This window comes from Pyrus communis, chromosome 9, assembly GCF_041283825.1.
Source record: "Pyrus communis isolate YQ-2024b chromosome 9, ASM4128382v1, whole genome shotgun sequence".
NCBI lineage: Eukaryota > Viridiplantae > Streptophyta > Magnoliopsida > Rosales > Rosaceae > Pyrus > Pyrus communis.
Genome location: NC_142573.1, coordinates 10,549,191 through 10,575,259, shown reverse-complemented (window position 1 = coordinate 10,575,259; position 26,069 = coordinate 10,549,191). Strand labels below are relative to the sequence as shown.

Below are 26,069 nucleotides of genomic sequence, written 5' to 3'. Positions count from 1 at the left end.
CGTTATCCAATCAAGAAGATCCCCACAACAGATTTCAGATTCGTGAATTCCTAAGAGCCTCACATTAGTCACACATCAACAACTATAATTTCATGATGATCCAACAGTCGAATCTTTGCCTACCACAAAGGTCAAGTGGATGCCCTTTGTGAAATTAGATTCAAACAATGAAATCTCATTGAATGGACCTAAAAATGAATTTAGGGCATCAATTTTATTCTAGGAAGACAAAGTTGGGTCACTGGTCACGCGCTGTAGCACCAACATTCTAGCTCTAGCTAATTTGATTATGTCACACATTTTATGTACAAGGCATTATTTATTTAACTAAGTCTTCAACAACCCAGCTCCACCAACAATAAAATGATTAAAATCATTGCAAAAATAAATAAAGGAAGCAGAACCAAACGGATAAGTCCTATCAATGAGAAGTACTCTAGATCTAGCACACCATCGTTGACTTCAAAGGTTCTTCTGCAACATCCAAGTAAACAGATTTTTGTGGCACTAATCTTAGTATAGTGATTAGCATAGTTATATATGTGGCCTTAAGACAACTTTATTTGCATTTTGGGAAAGTTGCCGAGGGATGAAGATTTTTATGTGTTTCTTTGATTATTTGCCTTACGTTTGAGGGACTTTCAAAGTTTATGGCCTTTTATTCTAAATTGTGAAAAATGCACTACAAGAATATTATCAATAAATTACTCAATCAATACAAAAACACTAGAAATGCACTATACTAAACAAAGGGCTTTCAAATGACACATTGGTCTCATTTGAAAGTTTCTTCAAATTTATTGTATCTAATCATTTTCAGGTCCTTCCATCTTATACGTAGTACATTCTTAACAACTTTGGCCTAAATTACTGGGAACACACCTTTGAGTAACATCTTTCACAACCTATTCGCCCTATAATGTTGTAATTTTAGTCATCTAATAAGAAAATAAAGAATTAAAAATACATCCGGCAGAAATAGATTTTTATTTTATTTTATATATTTTCTGTTTGAAGAAGTATAATTTCTCTGATTTCCAAGTAGGTAAATCTTACTTCCTCATCTGATTGATACACTTTTTGTATAATACATAATTTCAACAACTGGCTTTTATGCGTACTAATATATGCTGCATGTAAGAGCTACACGATACAGGGAGCCTAATCACGCTTTGGGAGGCAATGGAACCCACTTGCGGTATTCTGCAAGAGCCCACAGGGGGAAGATGTTTCTATAAGTTGGATAATGTAGCATACAATTCATCTTGAACACTCCAGTGATTTCCTGCCATACATGATTAGTGAATAGATGTTATAAAACGTCGCAAGTAAAAATTTGAGCATACATATACGCAACACAATATGTTATTTTGTGTTTTATCCTTTTTACTAGTCAAGCTTGCAATAGATGTTAGGGTAAGCAAGATACCTGCTGAGGAAAGTCACCATTTTCCAACTGAGAGTTGATTATCAACTTTGCTGCACGATGAAGAGGTGCGGGGTCTCTTTCGGCCTGTCCTGCATAAATCAAACCCATCATAGCCCAAGCTGTCTGTACTAAATTTGATCGGTTTCCTTCAAGAGGAACGTACTCCTGTATCACCCACCACAGAGTGAAATATTTTAGTCTAAGACAATGAGATTAACTAAGAAACTTGGAGCTCGCTTCAAACATAATCCACCTCCCATATTTTACCCTTTTTGGACATGAAAGGTAGCTCTCTCCCCAACCACCGTTCTCATTCTGCATTGTGAGTAAAAAACTAACAGCTTTGCGTATAACTGCACAATTGTTGAAAGTCTTGCCAGCAGCTGTTAATCCTCCAAGAGCAAACCAGGTACCATATGTGAAGCAAACACCCCAATTCCCGTACCTAGGAAAATGTTTCTTAACTAAGTTGTTTCTCTGCTATAGTTGTTAATCAAAGAAATCAAAATTTTGATTTAATAATATGATATTACCATGAACCATCTTCCATTTGTGTATTTTCAACGTACTGTGCTGCATTGGTAATAAATTGATCTGTCTCTTTCTTCCTGTGGCCAGGGTACAACTTCTTAAACAAAACCATAGCCTGAATTGCAGCTGCAGTGCACTCAAGATATTCATGCTCAAGAACAATGTCTATGAAGAATTCCGTGGGATTCAACATCTGGGGAGAAAAAAAGAAGTGAAAATGTCCAGTAAGTATATACTAATTAATAATGCCTTGAAAGACTTTAGTTTCTTACATAACTCCAATTCTTTAAAATTCGACAACATTACTCCAATTCTTTAAAATTCTTACTTCTAACCATTTTGCTGCTCCAGCTCGTTCCCAGACTCCTAAACCACCATTTTTACTCTACAATGAGCCATAAAATGAGATTTGTAATGAGTAGAGAGACCTAATAGACCTTGCAGTGAAGAACAAAAGTCTTCAAATGCTACAAGTTTTTTAAGGTTTTTAAAGTAAGGCAGCATGCATTAGGTCCAAAATTTGATTACGGCAGGGCAACAAAATGCAACTCATACATATATATATGACTGACTGACATAATAGTTGTACCTGTAGGTAAATTAGGACATTGACAGCCTCGTATAACCACTCAGGTTCCATTTTTTCACCAACCAGCTCCGGTGGCATCATCGATAAAAGCAGGCAACACTGTACAGGGGATTATGGTGAGAAAAATGGAAATAGCATTTAAAGGGGATAACTAAGTTGAAGTATTTGTTACCTTTAAACCCTCTGCAGTGCAATCAGAAAGTTGCCATCCATGGTCTTGATCAGAGAAAGTCCACGATCCTTTGGAAATGTGGCGGTGCATACTTTTGAAGTCACCCGATGGATTGTCCTTAACCTTTACAATTCGATTCCAAAACAGTCACTAGTTAGAACAAATTAATCGATGCACATATACATTTTGCAAAAAAAAGAAAGTTCAGTTGACTATATAAAAAACGAACCTGAGATTTCTTGACGAAGTCATGTCCTCTAGCAAGTGTGGGTGCAATTTCATCGGTTAGATTGGAAGCAAGTAAAGCTTGAATGGCAAAACCAGCATCCCACATTTGACTGCCAAAACTCTGCACGTATTACGAAAATGTATCAACTTATAATGTTTTCCAATGATTTAGAAGAGTAAACTTATAATGTGTACTAACTTGCATCTTCATCCCATCCTCAGCAACCCATAAATAATCTGGTATCCTGGCAAGATGCTTTTTAAAATAATCACCATTTGGATCTTCAACCCAACAAGCCATCATGCATAACGCCTTTTCTACACTTCCAATGGTAATGTATCTGCTGTTTTCATCTTCATAATGAATATGCTCCATTGCTACTTCGAGAGCCCTTTTCCTGATCAGCTTGTTAAATGGCCAGCGTGTAAGAAGAGGCTCCGTACATATGTACAGACTATCCCATAGAAAGTCCTGTATCCAAGGATGAGGGTAGTAGATGTCCTCCTGCATTCAAATTACCGCAATCAGTTTATGTACCTAAACAAGAAAAAAATTGACTAATTAGCTATCTTATTCAAGTTCAACATACTTTAGCACAGTGATGACGCACTCCTTTCCAGTTAATTTCGTCGTAAGGCTGAGCATGGAGTTCTTCCCTTAATTGTAGTATGAGAGGTGTGATGGGACCAACAAATCTTTTCCCATATAAATATGACATAGGCATGTAAACCATCCTACAGTAGCACCACATTTTTGCTGCATTTGCATGATGTAGAAGAGATTAAAAAAGAAGACCATAGGTAGAAAGAGACTAATTAAATCTATCAACATGTGAAAGATTGAATTATTTGTACTTGTGGAGTCCGGAATTGCGCTAACCTGGATGCATAGGAAGAAATGAAGGCAGAATCCAAAACTCTGGGGGCATTGGGTTGCTTCCGGACCACTCAAACACACCAAGTATCTTCAAGAATCAATTGAGCAGGATTAATTAAAAGGGAAAATCCTCTTAAATAATAGTAGTGCAGTGTTCTCAATGCCAAATATGACTCGATCACTCTTCAATATACTGAAATAGTCAAGGTTATATAAGATTTTGGTCTGCCATCTGTAAAGTCATATTTGACTTAATCTAGTTAAAAGGTGGGACTCCACCTTTGAAATATATAAAGTAATAGTTAATTCTAAATTTCATTTCATCTTTCTCTACTGGACAAAAGCTAAAAGTTTAAATAATTATTTGATTATGTATGCATTGGATATGTATGGTATAACTTGCACCACTAGTTTGGAGTCAAATATAATTTTATAGCATTTATCTTTTTTTTTTTTTTTTTAGATTGCAACTTTAATAGAGGTAAATTTTAGTAGAGGGTCACCACTATTATAGATTGTATCAACAATAAGGTTAGTTTTGCTAATATTGATCTGCTATCATTAACAACTATACATTTTTATACGTTGTCGATATTGATCCGTTATCAACAACAAATAATCTCAAATAATTTGGTTATATATGGCATGTATAAATTACCAATATGTTGACAATTTGCTATAGTGATGGTGCTATTTAAGAACAACAGTTAACCCGAAGCCTAAGCAATTTGTCTTAGTGCTGCAGATAGGCATACCGAAAGCCAAGTTTTACCCCATGAGGGGATGTGGGTAACACTGCCATGATCAAGAATCCACTTTCTAGCTCTTGCACAAGCATTGTCTTGGCCACCATCGGATCCTTCTCCAAGAATACGCATACAAATGTAGCTGAGAGCTGTGCAGAACATGGTGCTGTGTCCTTCAATGTGCAATCCCCAACCACCATCTTGGTTCTGAATTACCCACAATATTAATGCATATTAATTAGCATTATTTATTCAGTATTTCTATTTATACAAGCGGGATTTTGGATGCAGAAATGAAAATTCTTGGCCAACTCAACTGCAACCCTTGTTAGTTGTTTAAGGCACATTTTGAAATTTTTTAATTTTATTGAATTTGTGTGAAAAAATAACAAAATGTGTGTGTGTGTGTGTGTGTGTATGTACCTGATGATAGTATATGTAACGCAGAATTTCTTTGCGGTGTTCTGCATGGAATACAGTGTTAAGATGCCCTGTAATGTAAACACACATGACCTGCAAATTTTGGGTAAAAAATTAAAAGGAGTGGTTAATAAAAACCCCAAATATTTGGAGTTACGTAAAAACTCGAGAAAATATGCTATTTATTTTTAAAATGGGAACATGGGATTGCTAGTAAAATATTTTCATAGTCGGTTGCACATTTTTGAACGTTGACATTAGGTGTAAACTGTGTAGTCATAGAGAAACTTAGTTATTCCTCTCAGATTTTGAAAGTTGAAAGACTATATATTTAGAGTAATGCTAGGGAGATTAAATTTGTAGCAAAATTTTGTAAAATATGATTGGATTATGTTGATAAACATGCTCATTCATATTGGTGAAACATCATTTAGTTTGCAAATTTTGTCTACAACTTTAGTCTCCCATATAAATTGGGGTGATGCTAGAGAGACTATCTATTTAAACCATATGACATAGTCGTTAATGATTGAATTAGTACTGCTTATTTTCTATTAGTAACACATAACATGATTTACAAAATAAGTCTAAAAAATTAATCTACCTAGTATTACTCATATACATTGGGTTCAAAAATTGACCTCATAAACTTTAAAAAGTTGGTGTCAATTTATCCATTAATATAAGTAGGACGTTGTGTGGGTATACAACAAGATAGTAAATGGTGACAATGTTAAATACTGACCAATGGAGGAAGGAAAAACAACGGGCCAGCATTTTCGGCAGGCCAATGGCCATCGCTAGCCTGCAACGCTGAAAACAAGTGGATAGACCTTCTCAATGAAGCTGTGGCCTTTTCGTGTGTGATTTCCTCTCCATCCTCAATTTTAACTGGGGGAATTGTCTGTTTGAAGTTCTTCTCCCTTAGGAACTGTCGATAAGTGAACAGATAATTAAGTGCGATACTACTGAGAGAATTGAAATTATGTTTAAACAAATTTATGATGATGATATTATTATTAATTAAATTTTAATAAACCCTAAAGATTTATCGGTGTTGCCCATCAAATAGGAAAATGAAAACTTTGTACAAGAAACAAGACAGACAAAAAAAATCTGATTTTTTTATATTTATAGCAGAGAGCACACACTTTGTGTGTGTGAACAACCGTCCACCGCCTCCCACATTCTCCTCAAGCACAATCGTTTCTGTTCATTCAAACTATTCAAAAAACATCATGATTTCATTTACCTGTATGAAAAAATGATGGTGGGACAATTTCTCTTAATAAGTGCATATTTTTTATCTTATGTAAATATTTTGATACAAAATTACTATTGTGCCCTCTTTATGTAAATATTGTATATCAAAAGTAAGGGCAAGATAGAAAAAAAAAAAAGGCAAAGAGTTCAAAAGATACAAAATTACTATTCATCAATTGAGTAACAAATGAGTAACCCTTTACAACAACTCCCAAAATAATAAGTCTAACAGTGACTACCCTTTCTTAAGTACTATTTTCTCTCCTCCTCAAATTATTTAACTTTAAAAATAAAAATAAAAGTCCAATACAAACAGATTATGAGAAATGAAATTACTCCCCATTGATCAAAAGTTAAAACTTAAAAGGGTCCAACGCTATTCACACACTTGTCTCCTCTCTTTGCATTTTTAAGTGAAGGATATTGTTTGGGTTAGAGTACGTTATGGTGCATTCAAGGAACACGCGTGCATCATGCTAGCTTGTTATGGAACTTGTGGATTTTATATACACACGTCATACGCTATATTTGGCTTCATCATTTTATCTTCTTAGCTTCATTGCATGGCATTCATGACAGAGAATACTTTATAGGTGTACTTGTGGTTAACGTATTTTTTACATACAAACTTTATTATTAGGATTACGTTTATTCACTTTATATTCTAAAAATCAATTAAGTTAAGGAACGTTTAGTCGCTTATATGGATCAAATGAATGGATGGTTGATAAATTATTACCAAGGTCGTGGATCATGTTCAATATATATAAATGACTAAATGATCTCGAAATTGATTGATTTTTTGTAAATATGATCTTTAAATAATGTGAAAAACTAAAATAATGTCTTTGATTATTGTATGGTGTGTTAATAATGTGGGTGGATAAGTAGGTAAATGGACACAAGTATTAATTGCTTCTAATAAATAACTACCTCGATGAAACCAAGTAACTAGAACTCACATTCTTTGGAAACATGATTTACGTTGCGTAGGCTAATTGCCGACATAAGTTTGGACGAACTAAAGCATACCTGCATTCGCCATAGGAGGTCACCACTGGGCTTAACCTGATGGCGGTTATTGTAGAAATGAAGACGAGCTTCTTCCACCTCAGCTCGCTCTAAGGTAGTTCCTGCTTCAGGGTCAAACTCAAATATCTGCCTTCCCACGAAGTTGTTTGTGCTGTAGATGTATGGATCATTGCCACCATCTGCGACCTTAAGCTTCCACATTTTTCAATATTCTTTATTTCTTTCTTCTTATAAAGCACCTGTTGCATGCATGCAATCTATAAATCACAATATGTATATTTATATCATCACTTTAAGGAAGGGGGGGAGAGAGAGAGAGAGAGAGAATGAGAGAGACCTGTATGTAGAAACTTAACTATGTTTTCAATGGACGAATATATAAATGATCACCTTCCTTAATTTGTGTATATGTAGAGATCGGAAGATTAAAAGATATATACCCATCAATTTTTATTAGGGTTCTTTAGAAAAAGGCCCTTGAAATTTCTATTATCTAAACAAAAACTCACCTAATATTAAACATTCAAATAAAATCCAAATTTAAAATGGACTGCCATGTAGACAAATATATAACCAACTATTGTAACATATTTACAACTTTGCCTCAAAATCCTAAGTAGGTCAATAAATGTTATTACTCACCCTAATTAAAACCCATATGGAAATTTGACCTTTCGTGTATCATAAATATTAGTCACATATATAAATTAATTTACCTATATCCAAAAAAATAATAAGCATATTTCGTATGAAAAAAAATTTCCTTTATGCAGTCAATTATTTTTTAATAAAAAAAATATGTTTTGGATCATGTAAATACATTCATATAAATTAATTCACCTACTGACATAAAATAAATACTAATTTACCTACGTTTATATTAATTTACCTATTCCAAAAAAAAAAATAGTGATATTAAATAATTATTGAATGTTGTGGGTTTGTGCTTGTAGGTAATTAAATAAACTTGTAATCTAATGCATATAAATCATGCAGGTAAATTAGACCCTTTAAATTTTTGTTTGATGGAATAGGTAAATTAAACTCTTTTGTAGGTAAAAATAGCTCAAAACATATAGTTAGCTTTGTTTTGTGCATTAGGATTGGAGTATATATGCAATAGCTGAAGCTGTTTTAGGTTTATTGCTACGCTTATAGGTAAATTAACTTGTATATTTAATGCACAAAATCATGAAATTGCCATTATTAATTTTCAATCAGCAACCTACAACATCATGAATTGCATGAAATATTTTGTAAAATAAATATAATTAATTAAATGGATATAACAAGTGACAGATCCAAAACCCCCATCTAAGTATTATTAGGGGTAGTTTAGGAAAGTACACAATTTGAAAAGTCAAATTTTATTAAAAAATTTGTTTAGTTGAAGCCTAATCAATGGACTTTAGTCAAGAAAACAAAAAGAGATGAGTTTTAGTTAAGGAAAATATAGTTTCAGATAAAGAAAATTAGAATTAGATGCCTTATTTTAGATTTTTGCAGACTAAACATTTATGCTTTTTAAGTTTTTGATTAAACTTTTGAAACATTTGATTAAGATACTCAGACTTGAACTACTTCAGATTAATTGAAATTAATTTACATTTAAATATCTGCTATATATTTTAAATAATTGCAACTATATTTAAGTCTAAAAATTTAAACTTTTCAAATCTAAATGTACACCCACACCAAATGGAAACGTATCAACATTAAATGAAAACGTACCAACATCAAATGAAAATGTACCAACCCTGAATTAAAAAGTACTCAATTATAAACTATATTACAATGAATATTCATCTTTTTGGAATGTTTAAAAATATGTTTGATTCATACACGATACTCTAGATAGTCTTGTTTTTTGGTAGATAAGTCTCTAGAACAACTTTTAGTTGATCAGAAATAAATCCTTATTATTGTAGATAATGCTAAATAATAATGATAAATCATATAATTTTGAATTAACAAAAAGACTATTGTCCGTTGATTAATTACTCTTTCTATAAAAAAAAATTAATTAAAGTAATTTAAACTTTTACATTGTCAACGACTCTTTCTATATAAAAAAAATTTAATTAATGTAATTCCTCATTATTAGGACAAAAAGTAATAAAACTTATGTTTTGAAGACAAACGTACCAAAAATTCAAATGTATCAAAAACTAAATGTACCAAAACTTCAAATGTACCAAAAATTCAAATGTACCAAGAAGTCAAATGGACCAAAAATTCAAATGTACCAAGTAACTAAATGTACCATTACAATCAAACGTACCAATATAACCAAACGTATCTAACAATGAGTTTTGTACATTCTATTTAATTTACTAAAATAAATATTTTAATAAAAAATAAAAAAATCTTAAATCATCATAATAAGAGATGCATAAAAATATGAGGAAAAAAAGGGAATGCTAACGTGAATAGACTTCTAATGAAATAAAATTAAAGTACCAAAATTGTAGGGAAAATGTTTAATTAAATTTGAAAAAGCAATAAATGTTTAGTTTATGACATTAAAAAACGAGGCGTTTATATCAAAACATCATTTTCAGATAATGTCAAATTTTTAGTTTTTATTAATGTTTTACCTAGGTATACAATGTAAGTGAATGAGTTAGTTCAACGCAACACGGCAACAGGAAATTATTGAGCATATAGTCGTTGAAGGCTGCGGATCTGTTTCTCGAGAATTTGGTCCTTCCTTTCTTTTTACTTGATCTGTTATTACCATGTAAACTGGCATTGTGTCCATATTCAGTTTCTTAAGCGAGTTTAAGTCGCACAAAAGGCTGCAACACCTCCACACTCATATAGATAAGAATGCATGCGGTCGAACTTTATTACTGTCAATCATGCCAATTAACAGCAATACCTCAAAGCTTCCGAGAGATTTTTCAATGTGTCCGGAGCAGCAAGGTATATGTCATAACACAAGTAGGAGGGAAGTTTTTTTTTTTTTTTTTTTTCAAGTGCCCCTCCACTTGTATGAAGACATATGAAGTATGTATTCGTATTCCGGATACACTAAAAAATCTCTCCGAAACTTCAACCTCCACTATGCGTTACAAGTACCTCGTTTGGCAGCTGTTGCAAAAATTAGATAACCGAAATTAGGCTCATTAAGTCTCGAATTTTTGTGCTCGCAAGTATACGAATCAAATGACAGTATAGCATACAAGCACATATATCGTCCCAAAGAGATCGAATTGATTCTAAAGTCTTACTTACAAAATTGAAACAAATCATAGTGGGGAAGCTTTAATGGAAAAGAATGAAACTTTGAAATTAAACTAAAATAAAATAAAGCTTGAAAATAAAATACATGTAATTTATAAATTGAAAACATAAGAAAAGAAGACCTAGGGCATCCGAATTCACCGTAACCAATCCTACTTAATTCCCTTAATAAGTTATGCTCAAGTAGTTCCCCAATATTGATGATCGATTTTCCCTAAATTATTCGACAGTCATGGCATTTGGTTACATCAAAAGTATCCTTACATGTTAACCCTCTATGGCATCTAGATGGATTTAAACAAGTAAGAACCCATTAAGCTCTATGGAAATCGTTGGAAAATCACACAAACCCTAATTGCATGGCATCTACAAATAGGTGTTTATGGTATCAAATGCAAGAAGCTACACCCAAGTTATGTATGGCATCTACTCTAACTTGCATTAGCAAAAGATACTCAATAAAGATGAAAAACTTGATAATAACAATGCCACAAGGCAATTAAGTATTCATGATTAGGCTACATCGTAGCCCTAGTAAAGACAAACTCCAATGTAGCTCTTCCTCTTCGCCCTTCCTTGCCGCAACCCGCTATGGGAAAATTTGTTGATGTTTTTTTTTTTTAGTAATGCCTCACAAAGAGAAGAAATCTCCTTATAACACCCACGGCAAAGACGAGAAAAAAAAACTAATTTAACCCCACTAAAATCCTAACTAATGCACTTTAAGTTCTTATTAAATAAAAAGAAAATAAACGGAAATAATAAAAACAAATAATTATGTCTCTTCTTAAATCCATTGAATAGCACTCCCATGTCCATTTGATTTCCAAAACTATTGCAATCTCATCTTCTTGTTGTAACGCATATGCCTTGGTGCAGTTAATTAACCTCTTGCTCCACTGGAATTACTGTAGACACCCAAAAAGCTCATTTTTCACTTTATTTTTGAGTAACTCCAGTATTTAATGCCTATAAATTAAAACAATATAAATTAGTGCGTTTAACCCATTCTTATATACAAAATCCAAAGGAAGTATATGATAAAAATATATGGAAATATGCACTCATCAGCAGCTCAGATTGTACCGACTATTTCAGTTGGATAGAATAATATGTCATCGGATAGTACTGATTATTTAGTCATGCTTACTGACTATTTAATCGAGCGGTTGGTGCAGTACCGGATTAAAAACGATTTTAAAAAATAATAATAATGTCTATATACATTTTAACAAAATAAACAAATTAAAGAGCACTAATCAAATTTGTTCTCAGTTAAAAAAAAATAAAAACTCAATTCATCTTGGACTTGTTTTTGTCCGTAATTCTTCCTCCTATTAATAAAAGTTGTTATGTACAAAGAATCAAAGATTATCATGTTCATTTACTTCTTCAAAAGGAGATTGAAGAACATTTATGGCACTCAGTTTCACAATTTAAAACCAAATTTGGTGTTAGAGCCAGTCGATTTGATGGGAAAAAACTAAAAACCACCACCTCTGATCCAAACGAAAACGTTGCCTCCATGGATGTTCCCATGGATGAATTATTGAAATAGACTCTAATTAAAACCCTATATTATTGATGTAGTTGAGGTTGCATTGTCATTGATGAATTATTAAGATGGACTCTAATTAAAACCTTATATTATTGATGTCCCACATCAATAACCCTATATTATTGATGTAGTTGAGTTTGCTTCGTCATTGATGAATTATTGAAATAGACTCTAATTAAAACCCTATATTATTGATGTAGTTGAGGTTGCAGTGTCATTGATGAATTATTAAAATGGACTCTAATTAAAACCTTATATTATTGATGTCCCACATCAATAACCCTATATTATTGATGTAGTTGAGTTTGCTTCGTCATTGATGAATTATTGAAATTGACTCTAATTAAAATCCTCTATTATTGATGTCCCACATCAAGACTTTGTACGATTTTGAATAAATTTTCTAACAAAGTCTATTCTCAAGTGGAAGTGAATTCTAACAAAGTATCAAATATCAACATGTATACGAATGCTAAAACAATCTCAAAAGAACACAAGAGATTTATGTGGTTTGGTGCAAAGTCTATCCAGTGACGAAGCACATCAAGAAATTTCACTCAACTAACAGAGATTACAAAAGAGTGTTTAAACTTGCATTTTATTAGAATTAGGTTTTTGAGGTAAATTTGCATTTTCAATGTTCTTTAGAACTACTAGCTAGTTAACGTCTAATTAACTAGGTGCACCTCATGAACCTTGTTCTTTTCTCTCTTGTTGAAAAAACATCTCTTAAGTTTTTTTTTCTTTTTTTTTTTTTTTTTTTTTAAGTGTCTTACCTTGAATTTGTATCTCAACCATCCAAATCTTTGTAATACAAGCGAAGCTAAACGCTTAAAACACTAAAACAAACCAAAAGACTCAAACATCACCCAAAACACTCAAAACTGCCTTAAAAACACTTTCTGGGCAGTTTTGAGCACTTTGGTGAATTTGGACGAAATTGGGAAATAAATTTAATCAAAACTCTTATAAACACAAACTAAGATACTTTCTAACTAAATTGGACAATAAAGTAAAGGGGGATTTAGGTTTTGACGAATTTAAACTAAATGTACAGATTGTAAATTAAAGCAAAATGTAAATGTGAATGTGTGATAGAATTGAATGGAATGAAGGCTAGCTAAGGGGTTCATCTCCACATATGTTACACTTGCATAATAAAACGATTTCCAATTGCATTTCAATAAACCATGAATTCTCAACACCCCAAGTTGACCGTGAATTGCACTAATTAACCCTCAGATTTTCCTAACGTTATTGAATTGGATGATTGCATACGACAACCCAAAACATTCCCCACAAGTTCCCTATATGAACTGCATAATAGAGATACAAGCAAGAATCATTACGTTCTTTGAAAACCATAAGCATTGACGAAGCACTCGTTACTATGAACTGCATGAAACTCTTGCCAAGAATTTATTTAACGCGATTGTTTATAAGCAACCTCCACTACTTGTGAATATAAGTTTGTAACGATTAGGTGAAACTCACTTATATTCTAGCGTCATATTCATGCATGAAAATTAAGCTTGCACTCTCAATAAACATACATAAATAAGTTATCTATCAAATAGTTAAACAAATTGAATTCACAACTTATGAAACGCAATTAGAAGTAATCAAATCATAATGCAAGCATAAACATATATTTTGAATCCCCCCTAGCCAAAGGGGGGTTTTAGTTCCTCATACGTACAAAACAAAGAGAATTGAAATTAAACATTGAAATCAAAGGAAAAGAAACACCTAAACATTCCAACAACTCATGGTTGAATTGTATGAACGTTTAGGCCCGCTTCTCTTCCTCTTTGTTGTAGCACAAGGTCTAAGGATTTGTGAGGAGTGAAAGGCACGGCAATGGATTGTTTTTGTGGTGTTTGGATTAGTAGGGAAGTGGTGGATTTGCACGGCAAAGGGAGGGGTTTTTGGTGAATTTCTGAATATGGAAGAATGAATCCATGTTGTGTGAAGTGTGTATGGTTTTTATAGGGAGATGAATGGATGGGAGAGGGAACATGACAGCTAGGTTTGGATGGGAGAGGGAACATGACAGCTAGGTTAAGTGAATGCATGTGCAAAGCTGGAAATGGGATGGGAACTCACGGCACAAGGGGAATATGAATGCATGTGGCTGATTTAATTGAAGATGCATGTGCAATGAAGTGGAATGACATCTAGGTTGAATTAATTAAAGGGAGTGCATGTGAATTAGGTTGGAAAGCTGGAATGATGAAGTGGGAGTGCACGACAATGATGGGTATTTTCTGCAATGGTTGCAATGATGAAATGGATGGGAGTGCATGTGGCTTGGGTGCATGTGGAGTGGCTTGTGCATGTGGAGTGCTGGAACAAAGGTGGAAGCACGGCACAAAGTGTGGAGTGAATGATTGAATGTGCATGTGGGTGAAAATGCATGTGGAATTGGTGCTTGCGGCTTTGAAGTGATTTCTGAAAATGAATGTGTATGAAATGATAATGTTTTGCACGGCTAGGTGTTGTGTTTGTTTGAATGTGCATGTGGCTGAATGGATTAAAGAATGGGAGTGCATGTGATTAAATTAAAGGATGGAATGCATGTGAATTAGGTTGGAAAGAAGGGGAAGTCACGGCACAAAGGTGAATGGGTGATGTGTGAATGTGGTTGAATGATTAAAGTGTAAATGGTTAATGAATGGTTCTTTGTTGATGGTGGAAAGCTGAAATGATGAAGTGGGATGCACGGCAAGGATATAGGAAATGTTTAAATGTCCTAAAACTAAAGGGAACAAGGTTCCAACACTTTGGTCTTCAATTAGGTCTTCAATTTCGTCCAACACTTTGGCTCCAAGCATAAGCTATCCATCCTTAGCCCAAAAGTGCTCCAAAAGTCTCCAAAATGCATCTTTTTGCTCCTTTAGCCCTTTGGACCTACAAACACACGAAAATAGCTTAAAGTACTAAAATTACTAAGTACTAGCAACATAAATGCAAGAAAACAAGCAAACTAAGGCGCATAAATATGCTCCTATCATTTACCACTTAATGTAATGTGGTATAAATATATGGTCTACTAGCATTACTCTATTCAAATAACGTGCAAAACTTTTGCAATTGATATCCTTTATTTTTTTAATTAAACAAAAGGTGTTGTTATTGACACTGAAAAAAAAATCATTCTACACTTCTTATAAGTGTGTGTGTAATATAGAAAGTTAATTTGACTCTCACAATGACTTTCTATAATGTCAATAATATATCACAAGAAACATTTTTCTCAATAACCTTTTGGACATATTTTTATAATGCAGTTCATGATTGAAGTGGAAATTGACCACTGCTTATATTTGAATATTTCTATCGTGCAGTTCATAATTCATGATTGATGTCAATAATATTTTTTTTTATATTTGTATGACTTTGAGTATTCGTCCAAATTATTGACATGGACTACCCCTTTGTTAATTAATGTAGTTCAAGATGGCTTGAAATTGTTGGTTTGATGGTTTGTATGCTCTTGGTTTTAAATTAAATTTTAGGGTAAATTATACAAAATTACCTCAATTATAGGTCGAATCACAATCTCATACCCCATGTTTAAAAATTACAATGTCATGCCTTATCTTACAAATTTGTTGCAATGTCAGACCTCCGTCACTTTTTATGTTAAATGATGACGTGGCTTGAGGCGGAGCCCACTTTCTCGTCCAACTGGATAAAAATATTAATTAAACATTGAAAAAAAAAAGATAAAATTAATTAATATTTAAAAAAGGGACCCACCCCTTACCATCACTATCACGCCTTACCTTTCTTCTTCCCCAGTTCATCTGTCCCCCCTTCCAGAGATTAAATGTAACAATCCGTTCCCAAATATTTTGGTTTTTATAATTTTAAAGTATGAATTTACGAAAATGCCCTTCGAGGCAAAAACGTTGACTTTTGTTGACCACCTTGTCATGTCACGTGAGATTCATTTCCTTGGCGTATCCTAATAGTACTTATCGCTACAAACATGTGGGCCCAAGCGGAGTTGAATTTGGAGCTAAAACGTGAATCTTAGCCAGTCAGAGAACCTAATCAATATGCTTACATTTAAAATCAATATGCTTATTAGCCAGTCAGAGAACCTAATTTGGCAAGTGGGTTTTAAAGTTTCAATAGTTTCATTATGTGTAATTTTCTTGCTCTGCCTACTAAGAATCTAATAACCAAATGCTTAGTTATGTTCTCCTAATGGTTTTCAATTTGTTGTAGGTAAACGAGAACTACTATGCAGCAGGGGAAGGGAAGGGAAGTAAAAATTATAAGGAAATGCGTAAAAGTTACAAGCTTTTAATTAAAAATAGAAATGGAGTGACACCAAACAAAATATAGGTAAAACTAACCACTACTTTCTTTCTATTTAAATATAAATCAATTGATTAAATTTGTGTCTATACAAGTTTAAAATGAAGTTATCTGTTAATTTTAAAAGAACTATGCATGCTGGATTTTTATAGAAGTGTCATGAAAGTTTTATACCAAACTTTTTACAGGAATTAAGTTGATTTAAGTATGGGTGGTTTTGTATCTGAAATCCTTTCATTTCTCATACATCTCCTTTTTTTTTTTTTTTTTTTTTTATTGTTTGGCTTCCGAGATTTGAGAAAATTAGGACATTTAAAGATTTTGATTTCATTTTAAATTTTCTTAAATTTATTGATTATTAGATGACATAATTTGTGATATACTGTAATTGATTTGAGCAATTATTATTAATTTTAAATATTCATGGTTTGAGCGGCAATGCGATGAAATGGGTATAAATAACATATTTTGTGTGTTTGAATCCTCAATGAAGTTGTTTACTTCAGTAATTGTGTTTGTTTGATAATAGGGATCTTATTGAAAAGCAAGGAAGAAGAATTAAATTAGATTATTGCGGGGCTCAGGAAAAACTATGCTTCTTTACAAGAGAAATTTACGAAACAAGAGTTGGATAAGATGGTAAGTAGATGGGTTTGATATTCAATGTGGCTAATTTAGTTAACTTCTGTACATCATTAAATGTTTGAATATGTCTATCAGGCTGCAATGGAATCTCTTATCAGAGAAAGAGAGGCTAGACTTGAAATTGAGGGACGACAAAATGCCCTCTTATATGAGCACATGAGAGTTCGAAGAGAGCTTTTAAGTGCTACTCATAAAGTAGGCTCCGTGTGCAATTGTTCTTGCTATTTAGGCAATTTCCTGGAACATTGAGTAGAAAAACAAATTAGAATTTTGTTAGTTCTTTTTTTTATGAAGTGTAAGCGGTAATGCATTTCATCCTAATATGCAACTTTTATTCGTATCACATTTTGAAAGGTTAGCATCTCAAGTGAACCAAATTTACCATTTTCTATTTAAATGAATTTTAAGATAACCTCCTGTTCATGTTTGTTTAACAATTTTTTATAATTCATTATATAGTTTTCGAAAAGGTCGTGCATAATTCTTACTGAACTTGGTTTTGATTTCTTTTGTTTACGGATGGAATGAGTTAATCACAGTTCTATCCAGTTAGTCATGTTCCCATTGTTGCATGACTTTTTGAACAGAAAACAAGGTTTAATATTTCAATTTCCACATCTACTTTTGGTAGATTTCATCTGCACCTGTTACTATTTTGTGGCTATATATGATTTATTTGACTTCCCAATTTTATATAATTAGTACCATTGAAATACATTTGGCATACGTGAATTTTACCTTTCTACAATTTCTAATTGCTGCTTAAGTGGAATAAAATTAACTCAAACATTGCTTATGAAAAGAATGAAGTTGCATAATCTTTCATGAAATTTTCAATCCCGCAGCAACGGGCACAAATATCTAGTATATACTAAAAGAGAAAAACAAGTGAAACACTGTTTATAAACAGAGTGTATTTCCGAAAATGCCCTCACTTTAATGGTGTAATTTCAATGTTGTCTCGACCGTCCACTTTGAATCTGGGTCGTCCATTTTTTTAGACACCGCTCGGTCCGTCCATTAAAGAAGGACTGAAAAAGCTGGGCCTTCCCATTTGATTCCAGTACGTTCCATTTGATTCCAGTATCTTCTTCTCTCTTTGTGTTTATATTTATTTTTCCTGAGTTGTGTTCAAATATGACAAACAAGAACTACAAGGGCAGCTAAGAATATTCAGCGATCCATTAGTGGTTGAAGAATTAATTGGCTGTATATCTTGGATTTGTAGCGTTTTCGTTTCGGAAACATGTGAGACTTTATGCATTATGTATATCTGAGTAATTTTATATCCCTTATATATTTGTGGTACAAAATATTAGTTCACTTACAATTTAATTCTATTCATTGTTGTCGTGTCTTTTCAGGGTAAATGGTCAATATTGAAGTCTATTGATACTGCGATTTAATTCTATTCAATAACACTTTTAGTTATTTCTGCTCAAATTTTGGTATCTGGAAATGCTTTTAGCCTTGCCGGAGCATTCCCAGACACACTCTTTAAGTTGATCAATCATTTGTTTTGTTCAACATGGCACGTTACTCTTTAATAGTTATGTGTATTTGTTATAAATTGAATCAATTGATTAGGATGAGAACTTCAGTTTTGAGTTTTGTTCTACAAGGAGTGGTCATTTATATATGTGTGTGAATTTTGCAGTGAAATTAAGGAGAGGATTAAGAAGACCAAGTAAAGAAGAGGCGTGGTTTTGCAATCTATGACTGCAGCTGTGGTTTTAAAAATGTCTAATTTTATTCACATGTGTATTCTTTTCATGTGCGTAAGCAAATGTACATGCATAGGCATGGTGCGTGTGTGTTTCTTCTTTGCTTTACTTTTATTTTTATTGAGATTTGGTCAGTATTAAATTGAAATTGATATTTTAGACTTTACTCATTTTTGTAACCAACATGTGAAGGGTTAATTCTATTTTTAGGTTGAAGGAAAATACGGTGTATAATCTTGGGAGTGTTTTCGATTCTACTCTCATCTCTAATATGAATATAGGTTACAACCCTGTCCTGTGTAATTCGAAAGCTAAAATCACACCCTCTCAATCTGAACTTCATCGTAGATGTACTCTCTTTCCGTCTTAATTGCTTCTTAGGGATTCTCTGTTTTGATTTTTATCATCCAATTTGTTTAATTTATTGTTAATTTCAGGGTACTACCAGTTTTGTGCTGACTCTGATTCCACACCTCAGAAAGGTATGCCTCTAATTTATGATAAATTTTGCCAATTTGCTTCTCTTGATTTGGAACGGTATGACTCCAATCACTTTGTTTTCCAAAGCCATCTTAGCACCTGCATCCCCAATTGTAGAACAAAAGCTAATCCAATTGCTAATCTTAGCATCTGCATCACCAATTCACCATTATCTTTTGATTTTGAGTGCCTTTATCGAAAAGAGGGCAACTACACAGTTTTATATCTTCGATATACAAATATCAGCGTTGATTTCTTTTGTTTACTAAATACATGCATAATCTGTCGTTCGTTTGAACTTTGATTTATGTCAAACTTATAATATAGGTACTGGGACGTTGTTTGGAGCAAAGTTGGAGGTGACGATGTGGTGGAAAAGTAATGGTTTAATTCCTCTCTACCTAGCATACTACATAATCTTTCCAACTTTGACTAGAATTATATCCACAACTCATTTACTGGCTACAAGGACTGAATATAGAGTAATGGTTTAATAATGGTTTTAGAATGGTAAAAGATTGCAGAAGCAACATGGAATTCAATAGTTGATATTTTGGCTATAATTACTTTTTGACACTTATGTATTAAAAAAATAGCATCCTATTATATATATGTTACTATGAGTTTAATTTATTTCCTTCAAATTCTTCCATAAAGTGTGAGGCCTTTGAGATAGGTTTTTTTTTTCTTTTTTTTTTTTTTTTATCTAATTTATCCTTCTGGATGATTTAGTTTATTGGGATAATTTACTAGGATACCAGCATATAGATCACTTAGTTTATTGGAATTTGCTTTGTGGTTTTGCTTTAAGCAAATTAAGTACAATCAAGTGCAATTGTGGCTTCTTCTTGCTCTGTGTTTTGTTTATTGGGTACCTATTTGTGGTTTTCCTATAGGTCCCTAATGTGAAATGGAAAGATGTTGGCGGTGTTAATGATATGAAGAAATTGATTCTGGATACTGTTCAGAACTTCAAGTATATGCTCTTTGTAAGCGGAAGATCCTATTCAATTCCTTATCTCACTGTTGGATTTGCCATTCAATTCCTTATCTTACTGTTGTATTTTCCATGTGGTTTGGGTGCGCAATTACAGGGAGAGAGAGGGTGGGTGCAATCATTTTCTCTTTCTATATCCTTCCTTTCCCAATTTGCGTCTCTGGTTGTTGGCGTTCATCTTCCTCCTCAAGGTAAGGACTTTTCAATCAATTTCTGAAGATTTAATTTGGGTTTTATTGTTTTAGTTCGAACATTCACCGATCTATGAGCAATAGTTTCGGATCTAATGGTTTTGTTTTCGAATTTTCCTAGCTGTGTAGTTCATTTTTTTTTTGCTTCTGAATCTGAAAAATGGATTGAAATTTTTTTTTTATTGCTGTAGATATAACCCAGAATTATTATTATTATTATTTATTTATTTATTTTCATTTGGTGAATTGGGTTTGGTCGTTGTACATTTTTCTCTCCTGCATCTACACAACGTTGTTCTACCATGCCTGGGTTTCGAAGTTCCAAATCCAATTTAACGCTTCATCAACTCCACTTAAAAGGTTCCTGCGTATCTTTTTCTCCCCAAATTCTTGGCCAAATAATTTTATAAGATTCAGGGAAATGATGCTAGAAGTGCTTAAGCTTATATATCTGTTTATTTATTGTAACTTTTGTTTTAGTTGTTTTAGAATGAGTACAATTGAATTGCTTGCCTGGTCATTTGGTAAAAGTGCTTCTGTGTTAAATGTGCTTTTCTGTGAATAATCATTTGTTAAATATGCTTTTGCGTTTGAAGATTGACATTCATGCTGCAAGAATTAAGTTGTGCTAGATTATTCTGTAGTCCAACTGCGAATGTGTTGATGAAGAGCTTGAACATGTAACTCTGCAGTTTACGATCAGATAATTATTGGTTTTGAAATTCAAATTAACATTCATACATTTGAAAATTAGTTTGGGAATGCATAGGCTAATGTTCTTTTTCATTTTATGCGTTCCAAGCTCCAACTGTGTTTAATTCGAGACAATTTGGCTCATTTGTCTTGATTTGATAAAATTCTTGAGTAGATTGAACTAGTTCATTCTGAATTTTCAATTCAACACTACTACATTGTAAAACTGGTTTCCAAAGAAATTGTTTCCAATCCTGCTTAAAATTGACGAATGACTATTCTTGCAGAGTTGTATTGGACAGAACAGCTATCCTCGGGGAAAGCTGTAGCACCTGAGAATTTTGAAGGTGATCCGATCAAAGGCCATTTGCTGCTAATGATTCTCAATTTCTCGAGTACACCAGTAAAGGTCCTCTTATCTTTATTTCTCGTTGACATTTTTTTTTTCCTTGATAACATAGTTCACTAAGGCTTTTAACCTATTATTATGATTACTGTTAACAATTATTCTTAGAGAGAGATGGATACACGAACCAGTGCATTTTCAAGGAGTACTGGAACATCATTTTTGGAATTAGATAACAATACTTGCTATAATTTTGGTAAGGAATCAGTTGACAGTGTGGGGTTCGTGGATTTTGGATTCGGCATTCTCTGAAATTAGCCAAGGAGTGGAAATTTTGATTGGTTTGATTGGTAATTTAGTATGTTATTTAAAATTATGAGAGAAACAGAGATCATCGTATTATATATTTTATCAGCATTCAACATTTATTCAACATTTATGAATGTGAACTATCTTTGTATGTTTATCAATTTATTTTTTCATGGTTTTCAGTTTCCTAAATAAAGTTTGACATTTATGAAATTTGACAATTTGTCTTCCTTTGCATTCATGCATTTGAACTGCAAATTAGTTTATGCTAAACATTGTTTAATAATTTAGAGAAAAGGTTTCAATTGTTTGTCATACAATGCTGTTGCAAATTTGATGATTTAGAATTAGCTTATCCATCTTCCATATGATTTCTAATCCCGCTGCAACGCGCGGGCAGCAATTTCTAGTATATGGCTATTTTGGTATATTTTAGAAAGGGATACATGACATCAGTGTGGTTAATTCTAATCGATTAGTTTCATAGGAAAGTCCGTTTTGAAGAAACTACTTAGGTGGAATGTGTTGATCTAATCCCTTTTGTACATAGATAGCCAAAAGATTTACAATTTTTAATTGGATATCGATTTAATATTTTTGTATGTGAAAGTCTTCCAAATTTTTTTTAATGTTAATAACATTAATCTTCTATGGCATAACCTTTTATATCTTTCAAACATAGTGTTTTATACAGTTTATATTCACGTAGCAACGGGCAGGCAACATTTCTAGTTCCTTCTACTCTTCGTGTGCTGGACAATGATTATCTTATGTTTGTGGTCTCCATTCTTAACATGCCTGCGTTGCCCACTGTTTGATTTGCGACCAAATTCTATTGGGCTTTAATTGGTCTCACCAGCCCATTCAATGGGCCTCTTATTTAGCCCATTTGAAAAGCCACCTGAGGTGGCTAGGGTGTTAGTTGGCAGCTGATGCTATCTACTGTTTTTTTATTGATAGCAGCAGCGCGAAAAAAAAAAAAAAAAGATTAAAGGGGTGCCGCAGCCCCATTTTGGAGAGAAAAAGAAAGTGTGCTCCTCTCACTTGGTTAGCACTCACTTAATCAAAGTTGTATTTGTGTATTATTAGCTTTGAGCTTTGTATAGAGAGGAAATTATTCATTATATTTCCTTCTCTATTTGTTTCTTTGGTGAGTGAGAGTTAATGGGTGTATTGAGGCGTTGGGTTGTGAGATTGCTAACACTTTGTAAATACTCCCATTTGATTGATAGTGGATTATTGGGTGAGCTTCTACTGCTTCGAGGACTTATTCCAATTACACTGACTGTTGAACAACCTGGTTAAATCTCGGTGTCTTTTATTTTTATTCTTGCATTTCATTTGATATTATTTCATGTGGGTTAGTTTGAGTTGGCTTCCAATTGGTTTGGTGCCATCCTAGCACAACACCCACCTTTGTTGATCTGCGTCAGCGGCTCCTCGCCCATGCGGCACAGGCTGCGCGTCTCCATGCTTCCTCTGCTGCCCAAAAATATCTACCCATTGTGGGATCTTGCAGAATACCGCAAGTGGGTTCCAGTGCCATCCAAACCCTGAATTTCGCTGACTGTGTTGTGTAACTCATCCACCATTTAATGCATAGAAAATAAAACATGCACAATTGTGTGCAAGCAAACACAAAGTCAAGACTTGCTTCCAACTTTTCTTGTGGCAGTCACCATGTCTTCTCTTGAAACAAGACTTCCATGCCACAACCGAAAGCCAAACACAAAGTCACCAATGGCTGCTGCCATTTCAATGTAGCATTCAGAAAGTACACTATCAAAATTGTTGCCAACTCATAAGTATATGAGCCAAACACAACAATCCCACATCGGTAAGAGGGAGAGGAGAAAAGTAATTTAAATAGGATTATCCTATTTTAATTAATATCGAGATTTTTTATGATAAAATCTCATACTTAACTGATTGGGCAGGTGGTAAAGTGGGGACAGTATCGGTGTTGTTGGAGTAAGCTCTCTGCTCGACTACTTGAAAAATTCTACATGGTATCAGAACCAGGGGATGGGCTCACGTGCACAGCCAGAGGCGTGTTGGAAGCCAGACATCCCATATCGAGGAGGAAAGCAATTTAAATAGGATTATCCCACTCTAACTAACACTGAGACCTTTTGGAGCTAGCCCTCAGCCCATTGACCTAAAAAATTCTACAACCTTTGATGTCAAGAATGGCGTGACTCGGAACATTGACCTAAAAAATTCTACAACCTTTGACCTAAAAAATTCTACAACCTTTGATGTCAAGAATGGCGTGACTTGGAACATTGACCTAAAAAATTCTACAACCTTTGACCTAAAAAATTCTACAACCTTTGATGTCAAGAATGGCGTGACTTGGAACATTGACCTAAAAAATTCTACAACCTTTGATGTCAAGAATGGCGTGACTTGGAACTTTGATGTCAAGAATGGCGTGACTTGGAACATTGACCTAAAAAATTCTACAACCTTTGATGTCAAGAATGGCGTGACTTAGAACTTTGATGTCAAGAATGGCGTGACTTGGAACATGGATCTAAAAAATTCTACAACCTTTGATGTCAAGAATGGCGTGACTTGGAACTTACAGCTCATTCATGGGGTTTATCCTTTTGGCATGTCCTTCCTTTCATTGCTTTATAATGAATTTTATGGACTGCAATGTTGGATGATAGCTGGGGCTATGTTTCCTTCGCCAGAGCAGTTAAACATTTGTTACTTAAGTTAAATAATGTGGTGTTTTATTTATTTATTTATTTATTTTTATGATATTCTAATATATCGGTAGTCAAGTTTGTTGCAACAATATGCTTCTCCTTTTACATATGAGTTTATAGAGGAGGAAAGCAATTTAAATAGGATTACCCCACTCTAACTAACACTGAGATCTTTTGTGATAAAATCTCACACATGACAGATTGGGCAAGTGGTAAAGTAAGGACAATATTGGTGTTGTTGGAGTAGGCCTTCGGCCCGTCGACCTAAAAAATTCTACAACCTTTGATGTCAAGAATGGTGTTTGGGACTTGGAACTTACAGCTCATTCATGGGGTTTATCCTAGGGGTGGGCAAACGGGTATAGGAACCGCGGGTCGGGACGGGTAATCATGGTTTGGGACAGGTACGGGCCGGTTTCTAATTTTTAAAAAGAGAAACTGGTTGAGGAGGGGAGGGGCTTTGGAATGTTAGGGGCAGGCCAGGTCCAAAAGTATAAAAAAAGGGGTACCCGGATTGATCCGTTTGTAACATCCCAGTTTAGAAACGTTACTATCTCCCAGGCCACTTCCTTTTTTCCTCCCTGTGGGTTGTGACAGTTCTCAATCCCAAAAACATTGTCTCATTGTCTCTCTCTCTCTCTCTCAACTCGATGTTCTTTCCACTATGAGAACACACACACACACACACACACACCATTTCCCCGTATTTCCCCTTCCCCCAATCTCTCGAACCTTCTCCCTCATTCCTTTCCTCGTTTCTTCTCCCTTATCTTTGCAACTTTCCTTCTCGGAGCACAGACACACTACACCCACACCCCACCATGACCTCAACCATAGTGGCGCACACTCCGGCGAGCACTATCACCACCTATGGACCGTTCCCCCTCCCTTTCTCACCTCTTAGCGAGCACCATCAGGCAAGGGGAAGCCTTGTTTGGGCTGTATGAGGCGAAAGACCTATCAAACCTGAGCGGGTTTTGGGATCCGGAGAAAAGGGACTACTCACTTTGATGGGTCTGAGCGTGGATTGCAAAGAGAGGCTCAGATTTTGGCAGCTGCGACGACGGAGCCTCGGCTGCAGCTGTGACGACGGAGCTTCCACCATTGTTGTCCTTCGATTAGTAAACTTAATTGCATCCATTCCCACGAAGCAGTGGATGCCTGTTGTGGTCAGATTGTGGGTCTCTATGCCTGGAACCGACGTGGCGATTGAAGTCGAATTGTGCCTATTCTCAGTTTATAAATTATATAAAAAAAAAATTAAAAAAAAAAAGAGTTGGACCCGTGGGGCCGGGCGGGGCGAGTCTAATAAATAACGGGTCAGGTAAAGCCTGGTTCCAAAACTCAAAATCCTTTTACCCGGACCGACCCACCCCATTACTTTTTAAAATGGGTAGGTCTAGTTCCTTCAAAAATGGGCCCAGCCCGGCCCGTTCCCAGCCCTAGTTTATCCTTTTGGCATGTCCTTCCTTTCATTGCTTTATAATGAATTTTATGGACTGCAATGTTGGATGATAGCTGGGGATATGTTTCCTTCCCTAGAACAG

At 34.2% G+C, this 26,069-nt stretch overlaps 2 protein-coding genes across 6 annotated transcripts; one reads left to right on the top strand and one right to left on the bottom strand.

Moving 5' to 3' along the window:
- Window positions 1–964: 964 nt before the first annotated feature.
- On the bottom strand, window positions 965–7,690 carry LOC137739901 (beta-amyrin synthase-like). The gene is made up of 16 exons (XM_088699384.1): window positions 7,625–7,690; window positions 7,288–7,526; window positions 5,738–5,923; window positions 4,996–5,085; window positions 4,582–4,779; window positions 3,830–3,914; window positions 3,540–3,706; window positions 3,149–3,454; window positions 2,951–3,070; window positions 2,722–2,844; window positions 2,550–2,648; window positions 2,289–2,345; window positions 1,963–2,153; window positions 1,697–1,874; window positions 1,430–1,594; window positions 965–1,285 (listed from the first exon to the last, which is right to left on the bottom strand). The coding sequence occupies exons 2-16, from the start codon at window positions 7,486–7,488 to the stop codon at window positions 1,166–1,168; spliced, it is 2,286 nt and encodes a 761-aa protein (XP_088555510.1). The 5' UTR covers window positions 7,489–7,526; window positions 7,625–7,690; the 3' UTR covers window positions 965–1,165.
- Window positions 7,691–18,144: 10,454 nt separating this feature from the next.
- LOC137740867 (uncharacterized) lies at window positions 18,145–23,066 on the top strand. Of its 5 annotated transcripts, XM_088699372.1 has the most exons (8): window positions 18,145–18,313; window positions 18,723–18,870; window positions 19,227–19,271; window positions 19,597–19,653; window positions 20,166–20,258; window positions 20,364–20,457; window positions 21,438–21,559; window positions 21,665–23,066. In XM_088699372.1, exons 4-8 carry the CDS (start codon window positions 19,651–19,653, stop codon window positions 21,806–21,808), a joined length of 456 nt encoding a protein of 151 aa, XP_088555498.1. In that variant the 5' UTR covers window positions 18,145–18,313; window positions 18,723–18,870; window positions 19,227–19,271; window positions 19,597–19,650; the 3' UTR covers window positions 21,809–23,066. The 5 variants fall into 5 exon arrangements, with proteins under 5 accessions (XP_088555498.1, XP_088555502.1, XP_088555499.1 ...); XM_088699376.1 differs by having other exon boundaries at window positions 18,145–18,839; window positions 19,597–19,647; XM_088699373.1 differs by having other exon boundaries at window positions 18,145–18,839.
- Window positions 23,067–26,069: the final 3,003 nt, after the last annotated feature.